The sequence below is a fragment of the Pyrgilauda ruficollis genome, unplaced genomic scaffold (genome assembly GCF_017590135.1).
Source record: "Pyrgilauda ruficollis isolate IOZ18807 unplaced genomic scaffold, ASM1759013v1 scaffold16, whole genome shotgun sequence".
NCBI classification, from domain to species: Eukaryota; Metazoa; Chordata; class Aves; order Passeriformes; family Passeridae; genus Pyrgilauda; species Pyrgilauda ruficollis.
In genome coordinates this window covers 6,519,911-6,530,590 of record NW_024514764.1, presented here as the reverse complement: position 1 = coordinate 6,530,590, position 10,680 = coordinate 6,519,911, and the positions used below count along the sequence as shown (strand labels likewise).

At 39.3% G+C, this 10,680-nt stretch overlaps 1 protein-coding gene across 6 annotated transcripts in view; it reads left to right on the top strand.

Moving 5' to 3' along the window:
* TMC5 (transmembrane channel like 5) overlaps positions 1-10,680 on the top strand; it is a 29,556-nt gene that overhangs the window by 818 nt on the left and 18,058 nt on the right. For 4 of the 6 annotated variants that reach the window (XM_041462493.1, XM_041462492.1, XM_041462488.1 and 1 more), the window contains exons 2-7: positions 6,748-6,909; positions 7,444-7,628; positions 8,007-8,111; positions 8,838-8,930; positions 9,678-9,777; positions 10,359-10,440. In XM_041462493.1, the coding sequence (XP_041318427.1) occupies positions 6,836-6,909; positions 7,444-7,628; positions 8,007-8,111; positions 8,838-8,930; positions 9,678-9,777; positions 10,359-10,440 (639 nt within the window). In that variant the 5' untranslated portion in view covers positions 6,748-6,835. The remainder of the gene's footprint in view (positions 1-6,747; positions 6,910-7,443; positions 7,629-8,006; positions 8,112-8,837; positions 8,931-9,677; positions 9,778-10,358; positions 10,441-10,680) is intronic. The other 2 variants (XM_041462491.1, XM_041462490.1) reach the window with 2 other exon arrangements.

Genomic DNA, 10,680 nt, shown 5'->3' with positions numbered 1-10,680 from the left:
TCAAAACACAGAGACTTTACTACTTAACCTACAAAGGCTGAAACGTTTCTATGCAGAATACTTAATGTACATCTAAAAGCCAAATCTTCATGTCCTGGATTTTATTGCTAAGCCGCTGTCATTAATAATGCTCTGTTAATAAAGCAAACCTGCAAGCAGTGGCACTTCACCGGAGCTGACTTCTGCTTCCCCTGGCTGAGTGTCACCACGGTCCCCTCTGCCAGCCCCTGGTCCTGCTCCGTGTGGCAGAAGCAGGCGGTCAGTGGCTCCAGAGCCACGTTCGAGGTGCGACAATTCAGGTGTGGGTGTGTGTCCGTCCCTGCCCGTGCGACACAGCTCTAGTGCTGTGCCTTAGGATGAGGGGAACTGCAGGTGATAAGGAATTGCAGTTGAAACGGCACTTCTGCTGGGCTGATATGTCAATACTCCACCCAAAGCAATTAATCTCTAACTTTTTTGAGTGGTTTTTTTTTTTTTTTTTTTTTTTGGGGTGTGTTTTTTTTTGGTTTTTTTTTAAGTTTTAGGTTTAGTCTTTTGGTGCTTTTTTGTTTTGTTGGTTGCTTTTTCCCCCAAAGTAAGTTTGTCAGGAGGACATTTACCCTGGAAAGTGATAAAGTGCTGAGGTGGTGTGGTATGGCTGCATGGGCAGGTATAAGAGGAACTGGAAATTTTCAGTGGTGTCCTTTCACATATTGGTGAAAAAGTCTCTAATTGCCACTTGTATAGTCCACAGGTTGTATATGTTCATTGTAGAATACACCCTTAACATGCTAGTAGGCTACATTGGATTTCAATGGAGCTGCATTTTGTCTGGAAAATTAAAAAGTATTCAGTTTATGTTAAATTATTTGTCAAAAAATTTGAAAACTGCATATAAGGATTTTGACAAAAAAAACCCAAAACAACAGTCTTTTGACTGGTTCCCCTGACATTGTTCTAGTATCTTGGTATTCCCAATATTCTGACAGATAAACTTTTTGTTTTCCCTCCGGGAAATGCTGCTTGTTAAATGCTGCTTGTGCAAATAGTAACAGGACAACAATATTCTTAACAGGAAGTTAAACCAGAAATTACAAACAGAACAATGCCCTTTTTCAGTCCAAGATCCTTGAGTATGCAAAACCCTGTTTATTATCTAAAATGATCATATGTGTAGTCTTCATAAGCTTTTCCACTTGAACTGGTGAATGATACTCCTGTAACTGATACTGCTCATTAAAGTACAATTTGCAGGCTGCAAGTGGAGAGGTATCCATTGCAAGTGCAGAATAAACAGAGATTTCTTTTAAGGCTTTCTTTCAGTCAGAACTGTTCTAGTAAGCAGTAAGCAGTACCTTCCAATAGACCAATAGACCTGGTGTTGTTGGCTGCCTTTACACTCAAAGCAGAAAATGAATTCTAACCAGGTACTCACTTCTGGTTGGGTTTTTTTTTTTTTTTTTTTTTTTTTTTTTTTTTTTTTTTGTAAGGAGTTATTTCCTTCAAATACAAGTAGCTGGTAATGTTGGTTAATAGACTTAAAAAACTTGTTTTGCAAAGTAAGATTTAGTCTGGCTGAACGCAGAGAACGTGACAGTCTGCAATTTGGAAATTTAGTCACAAGACTGACTTGCACTGATATGAAATGATTCTTGCTTCAGCCTTTTTTTCCAGACAATGGTCACAATATGAACTAGGTAATGTTTTTCAAGAATTAAAGTAATAATGTAGAGTTCTGTTACTTATTGTTGCTAACCCTGCCTCTCTCTGCCAGGTATACTGTTCTTGCTCTTCAGCTCTCTCTTTCTGTTTTTAGTAGTTATATATCTCAGTGCTTATGATTTTCCTAATGAATTAAGTTTGCCCTTGTGGTCAGAGTTAGGAGAATAAAAGCAACAGAGCAGCAAACAGAGAGTTGCTCTCAAAGGAGCTTTCAGGTAATGGGTTAGATCATTCAAAGTCCTTGTCATGTGTACTTCAGTCCACAGGAACTGGATCTGTGGGGCCTTTTGGGGGGAGAAGCAGGGATCTGCGTGGTACATTAGGGAGAGTACTATGAATTTCACAGAATTAATGAAGTATCTGAACTTTCACCCACTCCCTTTATGCAAAAAAACTGTATGTGCTTCCACTTAATAACTTTAATAACTTTACGGGACACTAACATTTAACTATATATTGTAACAAATTTTTAGATGTTTCTGGGGCATGTTTATAATGCAGGCTTCTAAACTCAGGTGAAGTAGAAACCTGTCTGAGACACTGCATACACAAAGTAGCTGGCAGTCCTTCCCCAAAAACCTTGTCTAAGCAGCCACAGGTGGTACAAAAGATTTAACTTGCAAAGAAAGTGAACATGATGAAAATACTGTAGTCTTATGATATTGTGAGGGAATTACAAGAGGAATGTTAAATGGAAGGGATAAGGCAAAAAAGTGAGCAGGTGCAGAAAAATTGATAAAGAGTAAATAAGGGGCAGAGCTCATGATGCTGAAGAGCAGCTGGAGGCAAACAAACACCTTTCTGCTTCCTTCTGCCTGGCTGCTCTCTGGACCCCACTCTTACAGGAACAGCTGAGGACTAGGCAGAGTGGGATCTGGATTCTGGTAGGTGCCCTTGCACTATAGGAGTAGCAAGTAAATCCATTTGGGATCCAGACCCAACAAGCTGTTGGGAGAGAAGGAGCATGGTGGCTGTGAGGGGGATGCTGTCACTCTCTCTTCCCAATTTGTTCATCTGTCCCTATGCAAGACTAAAAAAATGAGTTTTTAGTGCTGCTGCATGTCATCTGTGCATCTTGCCTCACTGGCAAGATCTCTTGTAGTGGAGGCACAATTTAGATTGCTTAAATTGAATTCAAGGTCTAAAATAGCAGAGTTGATGTTGATTCCTGTAATGGACCCTGCTGACCTCAATAAAACCACAAAGGGAGTCCTGTAAGAGGTGGTGTTTGTTGGTGCTGGTTGGGTACTTTGGCAAGATGCAGTAAAGATAAGTGGCTTTTGCTTCCGTGTATGATTCACGCTGGTTCCATTGCTAATACATCACTTAGAGATGAGGTTTTCTCCAGTGTAGTGTTTGATTAGTGTCAATACACAGGCCCTTTAGATTTTCTGAGAGGCTTTCCTGGTCTGTTGAAACTGTTGAGACTGAGACAGTGGAAGAGTAGTGATCAGTACTGGAATCCAGCTGCTGATGCAGAATGTAAAACTCCAGCTTGTCTCTTAAACTCGCTTTTGGCTTCCAGAAATCAGTCTGGTTCTTTATCATCATGAAGATGTGTGGAACACGTTGAACAGGTCAGGCACTCATGAATAAAACTTGGTTGACGGTGAAGCCCTGTGTAGTCATACCCTACAAAACTAAGCTATCTTTATGGAAATAGAGCACATTCAGCCCTCTGAATCACTTCTTCCATGAGTTCTATTCCCTTCATTCAACATTATTAAGTTATCTATGATGCAGTTCTGGAATTCCCTGTTTTTATTCCACTTCAAGATGTGTGCAATTAGGATTTACTTAATGAAATCTTTTTTTACTGAAGGATTACAGGTAAGGAGCTTGAAGGTCTAAGTGGCTTTCTTGAAACTTGATGCCAAGACAAAGTGCTGTTTTGGCAAGACATTCATGTTTGTTTCATTATATTCTACATGAGGATTAGTGTCTATAGCAGAACATTACCTGCACAGGAAGGGATGAAACTAACCTGGAATATTTTGTCAAGGCTGTTGATCTGTGACTCAAAGGCAGTTATTTTTCTGGGAGATGATTCAGAAGTGTGAGTCTGCACTGCTTGGAGTTTCCTGGTCTATATCATTACAGGGTTGAACAATTTAAGCAGAGAGCACCTGCCCTCCACAGATCATCTAACTTATTTACATATCAATGACCATTAAACCCATCTTAAGCACTTCTGTACTCCAGAGAAGGTACACAGGATTTATTTGTTTCAGCAAGATAAGTTGTTTGCTGAAATCCAAAAATGTAACCCACAAGTGGATGCCACTCTGCAAAGGGAAGATTTGTCCAGATCCTACTTTCTGTCTTTCACAAATAACCTCTGTCTGCCAGCTATTTTTTTTTCCTTCTAAATAATTTTTTTAAGGGAAAACTAAGTCTAAATGTTCTATCTTTTCCTGGAACTATGGTTTGCTGCATTCCATCATAGGGTGAAAAGAGCAAAGAGATGGTTTAGTTCGAGCATCACCTGCTTTGGGTTCTTTCCAGTGAGCTATGACTGGTCAGAAATGTATAAACTGCCAGATTCAAATTTGCCTCAGCATATGTGGAAAATTTACTTCAAGTCATTAAAATTTTGTAAGTGGAGAAAAAACTGTATTTTCAGATGCTGGGTTCAGTGTTAGACTGTAAATGTCCCTGTGGATTTTCATAGTGATCCTGGCATGCAGTACATCATAAGACTCAAAGAAAACAAAGTACATAATGCCAGAGCCAACAGAGAACCTATCTTGGGCTTTTTTGAGTTTCTGAGGAAGCCTTTATGGATAAGCCTCAAGGTGTCTCAAATGAGTAAAAGAAATGCTGGATAGATTTTCCAGCCGGGCTGATCTGTTTCTTCTGGTTGGTTGGTGTCAGCAAGGTGGTTGATATGGATGGCTGATGCTTTCTGCCAGCTTGCTTCTGGGTAATGCTGAGTCTGCACAACCCATGCACTTCCATCAAAATGTCTGTGCTCTCTACAGCTCCACTGAGGACCAGGCAAGTTGGCAAACTGTTTAGATCAGTGCTCAGCTTTCCAGCTGCCTTGCTGGCAAGCTTCCCAGCTTTTTGGATAGCCGAGTCCGAGAGAGTTGGGTTCCTGGGAAACCAGTTAAAAAAATAGAAAAATGTAATTTTGCACACTCTTCAAAGGGAATTGTCTCAGAATTTTCATGCCCTGAGAAAATAATGTTTCCCTCTTCAGTTTTTCATTGCGGTTTGAAATGTAAACCACATTTATAGGGGATGTTTAGTTTTCCAAGCAAGTCTTTGCAGAAGACCATGATAATCTTTTTCAAGAATCACTTCCATGCTTTTTAATAGAGTACAAAGACAGAATGTACTAATTCCTGAAGGGTTGGTACAGAAGTTCAGATACATTCTGAGCTAGTTCTCAAAAGATCCTCAAGAGCTAAGTGGTTCCTGTCAAAGGAAGTCTACCTCTTCAGGAGATTTAAGCTTCTCATGACTTTTAAGTAAGAGCCTTGGATTTCTTTTATGTAAGAGCCTTGGATTCACGGGGCATTTATTAAGTTTTCTTGGAGATGAGGAAAGAAGACTCTGCTGACTACTCTTGTGCTTTCATGAGAACCTCACTCTGTCTCTATAGGTGTGAAATTGTCACCTGAAGAAACACAAGTGTCACTTAGGAGAGACTGTTTATGGTTTCTGTTTGGCAGCAATCACACCCCGTTGTTTGCAGCAGCAGGGGTGATGCACTGTGTGTTCCCATTGCCTGGTGTGCTTTTCCTGGATGTGCTGAGTACCTGGGCCTCAGAGCACCCTTCCTCCTGCTGTAATCAAAGTGTAGTCAGTGTTCTGATTAAAAAGTTGGACTTTGAATTCAATCAATCTCTCATGTTTATAAGCATAATTCTGCAAGTCAGGTTGCAAAACCTGGGCAGTGTTTTACAACTATGTCACACTGCAAGATTTTAGACTGTCTTCCAAGCTCTTAAGGAGTGTAAATGACACAAAAGTAATTTAAGAGCTTCTTTTGGCAGAAGAAGATTTTGAAAAGCCCTCAGAAACGAGACACTGTATAATTATACATTTTGAAGATACTTTTCATATAATACTTCCTTTGCTGCAGTAAAAATCACAAATAAAATCCACTGCAAATGAAAAAGTTTGTTGAGACTGTACTGTTAAATGAGATTCAGCTCTGCTTTTCCAGGAATGGAGCCTAAATAAAAATAGGTTCTGATGGGTTTTACCAGCTGTGCCCTTTATAGTTTATTTTTCCCTTCCCTGCTGTGGAATAGCTTGCCAGCTTAGGAAACTTACATGGTGCCTTTAAGAAGAAATGCTAAAAATAGTTTCCTTTTTTATTTTGAGTATGATTTTTGATTAATTGCAAGAACTGCCTGCTTATTTTGCATTCTCTTTTTCTGATGTAACATTCCCTTTTTACTGGCTCATGAGGACTCCCATTCAATAAATTCTGACTAAGTCTGGTTTGTTTAAGATTAAAATTGAGCACTCTGTGAGAAATCTAAAACCAGGCCTATTTAAAGGATTGAGGTGTTAAACCATTAGAAAAGCCCTTATTAAGAATGAGTCTTTAGATGTTGTCAGCTCTGTCCAAAGCCACAGTCCCACAGGTCCCTTATCCACAACTCAGGTTTAGAGATGCACTGCTAGCAAGGAACAAGGCAGGCTTCACTTCCTCTTTCACTTTGGAAATTGAGTTAAATTTGTTGTGAAAATTTGTGCATTTGGCTTTCGCTCTTTAAGGAGGAGAGAGAGAACTTTATTATTTTTCTCAACATTTTGACATGCTTCTAAAGCCTGGCCTCATTAGTGTTGGGAAAACTTCTGTGGCACTGCAGTTCTGTAGGTTTGGAGAGACCTAACTATAGAGAAATACGAGTTCCTATTTGACCTGCAGTTTCTGGTGGACCCCAGTTTCCCAGTGGAGAGGTGATGAAGTTACAACCACTGCTGATTTATACTGTTTCATATTATTTGTTAGTAGAATCTTCTGAGTTGCTAAAATGGAGTTCCTTCCTTTTCATTTTTATGCACCTGCATCTGTTTTGTAATCAGGTCTGTAATCAGTCTTCCTTTTAACATATTAATGAAGCAGTAGAGACAAAAATAAGGAAGATTTCATCCTTCAAACCAAGGACTTGTCATGTCTTATTATAACAATGAAGCCTTTGAAAATCCAGACTACCACTTCTCAGAGACATTGGAAATTGATAGACGGTGAGTTTATTTAATTTTATTGTGTGACTGTGTCATAAGAAATAAAGTCATTTATATGCAGAAGATACTTTTCCTCTGGAGTTTTAATTTGTGGATTTATTTTAATCCCTCCTTTATGCTTCCATTCTCAGACAAATTTTTAAAACTGTTATCAGGAAGGCAGCATTCAGAGGAAATGGTGTGTTTACTTTTTACATGTTGGCTGAATTTTAGTTAAATGTATTTATGGCATAATGTTGTACATATTTTTTAGTTCCAGTAATTTTCACAATGCATATCTTTGTTTTCCAAGCGAGTATTCCTGTTTAGTTAGAGTCTAAGCTAACTTCAGGTGGAGAAAATTTTAGCCTTCTTAATTCATTTGATGACCAAATCAGAATTATGTTGTTGAAGTTCTAAATACAAAATACCTCTCAGTATCATAGTTTGTTTTATAACATACTCAAATTTGATAATAATAGGTAGCAGATTATTCAGGATACCTATTGAGGGGTTTTATGACAGTCAGGATTTTCTTTTTTGTTGCTTACACAGGGAGAGTTCTCAAAGGAATCCATTCTCTCACCAAACTCCTTATGATTCATCTCTGTATGATTACTATGGAGAGCACAGAGGGAGGGAGCAGAACTACCCTGTGGCCATCCCAATGGCTTCCCTGGGACCTGGCTCTGACTACAGCCAGGATTTACCCAGCACAAGTCCATATGGAAATTTCACAGGTATGTAATTTCTCATGTGACCAGCTTGGAGAATGCCTGGAACAAATAACACTTGGCTCTGCCCCGAGGGAGTCCTGCTGCTCTGCAAAGCTCAACTCTGTAAATATTTTTAGCTTTTTGATTTTTTAAGCAGTTCATGTGTTTTATTAGCAAGTCCATGGATTGTTGTATTAACAGATCAATAAATATTATCTTGTATGGACTGAGTAAGTTGTTGAGTACTAGGATGTACACTGGGGTGGAACGTGGGAGTTTTGTTGAGGGACTGGGTTGCTGTGCTGGCACTAGATCTGTATTTTGTCATGGGCTTGGCATTCTGTGTTTGTAAATAACCCATAGCAGTTTGCAGCTTTGTGTAACTCTGATTTCCTTCAACAGACAATCTTTCCTTTGAGCCTGAGCCACAACTGATTTACACCCCACATTCTACCTCCCATATGCTGGATTATCCCTACACTCATGGAATTTCCAGTGGATCAGAAGGTAAGGATTGTGGTGCACCACAATATTGCATGTCAATCTCACCCTCCATAAAATAATACTAATAAATATTTTAAAGCCTTCTTGCTCAGGTATGAATATCTTCACATAATAAAAGGGGTCATAAATGGGGTCCTTCCACATCAGAGAGCTGAGCTCCACACTGGGATGTAACACTGGGACTGGCCATTATCTCTCTGGGAAGGCTAGGCAAGGAAAGCTGTGGCTAAACTAATCTGTGTCATGGCTGGAAGGCTGATGCTTTTTAGGAGTGTAGTCACCTGTTTGAACAAGTGGATGAAAGGAGGTGGAGAGAGCAGCTGCATTTTGGCCCCAGGGAAATGGGAGTTTGGCACATTGAACTTACTCAGCACGATGGAGTGTGATTCTAAAATGATCCCTCTGAAGGCTGGGGAAGGATTTTTAAAGAAAGGGCTTGTCTTACAGAAAGAAAATCTTGAAAAGTGAATATGTGCATTTGTGAATGGCTTAGATGGAGTTCTCCATGACAGCTGAAGACTGGGCTCAGTTTCTCTTTTCCAGCATTTATCTGAAAAAGTGCTTGCACTTGTCAAGGACACCCAGGAAAGGAGTGGGGGAGTGTGTTTGCAAGAAGTTAGTGAGATTAAAGGGCAGCCTTTTAGCTTGTTCTTGTGAAAGTGAAATTTGAATTTCTTGAGTGAAATTGTCAGGACTATCTGGGTTTCCTAAAGAATGTGTGTTATTCAGACAGCTTCATTCGGAGACGCAACCGAAGACCCCCCGATGAGATCTTCATGACTTCTTCCAGCATGTTTGAAACAGATCCAGTGTGCAGGGAAGGTAGGGGTTTAGATAAGGAGTTCAGGATTTGACAATGTCTTGTACAAGGATGGTGTGGTTGATGCTGCTCTGTTTCTCACCAGAACTGTGTGTACAGCCCTTCTGTGGTCGTGGGGACAGCTTAGGTTTGTGTTATGGTAGGGATTAATCTTTTATGCTCTCCTAACACACTCAAATCCCATGATAAATGAAATGAAGTGCAGTATGAAGGTGTTAAATTTAGAAAGAAATGCTAAGCTCTTTATTAGAATTTGTTTGACCAGCTGATAGATTGCTTTCAGCCACTGTGTCTGGAATTATCATCAAATTCCAACTATGCAGAAGCAGCCTGATTGTCAGGTCAGAGAGGTGTTCTGTGGCATAGGTGGGGCTAAGTATGGGCATTAACATCAACTAAAATTACAGAATAAATAAAGCAAAAGTTTAGCTTTCAAGTCAATATGTAGCGTAATAAAAGTGCCACTATCAAACAGTGATCAAACAGTGGACCAGAATCTTGTAGTTTTGTCAGTATTTTATTTTCATTTATATCACAGCTCTTTCTATAAACATTATTGGACTACTTACTTGCATCTGATTTAGGGTTTTGAGGGAGCTGAAGATATTCTTGGCAATATCATTAAGTCTTAGCTTGCACACCTTGGTAACAGTGTAAATGGGGAATGTTGTTATATCCATTTCTGGTTGTGTATAAAAATTACTGTATTCTTATCCCCAAATTTTGTTTTTTGCATGGGTTTGATGCAGAGGAAGATTTAGTTAGAAGTCTTGCAAGTATGTCCAGCAATGAAAGGATTAAAGCAATCCAGAAGATGCCAGAGACCATGAGAAAAAAGAGAGAGATCAGGTAAAAATAAAAGTTTATCTGTTTGGTTTTAAAAACATTTATTTCTAGCAACATCTAGCTATCAATTATGGGAGTTTGCCATTGGCTGAGCTTTGGTTTGCCACTTTATGACAAAGTACTTTTTAATGCATTCTTAAAAAGTTAATGTCTTGCAAGAGAAAATAATTTAATGATGGAGATAAGAAGAATCTCTCATGGTAATATAAAACAAAATATCATGGTCCTGAGATTTGGTTATAAATGATGACCTGAGATTTATTTTCAAAGGAAACTTGGATGTTAGTCATTGAAAATGGAGAAGAGACCACATGATCTCAACCATTCTTTTGTCTCCTTACAAAATATATTTAAATTCTGCTGCCAGTGTGAGTTAGTGGAGGGGTTAGAACATGCTGTCATAGCAGGGACAGGAGCCAAGGTATCAGCTAATATAAAATGAACCAGTAAGAACATCTCCATGTTGTACTAATTCTATTCATGTGCACAGGGGTGAAACTGTATTTGCAGCAACTTCTTTGTCTTCTTGATTCAATTACAACTCATTCTGTAATGCTTGTCACCCCTGCCCTGCTCTTTCACAGAAACAAAGTTCTTAAAGAAATAACAAAAAAATCAAGGCATCGTGGTGCTCAGTGTACACAGTGTCTGCAGGGAGCAGCAGTGGTGAGTGCCAGAAACTTCTGTCAGTCACAACACAGCAAACCACTTTAGCTGCAATGTTACCACTGTCCCGAGGAATCTGGTGTCTTGCTTCATGTTACTTACCAAGGATCCAGTTAATTGCTGCAGTGTTCATTAACAATGAATTGCACTGCAGGAGTGCTTAGGAGCACCAGTTCACCATCTTATGGTGCATGGAGTGGGGCAAATCCATTCTTAACATCAAAATGAAACTGTAACATT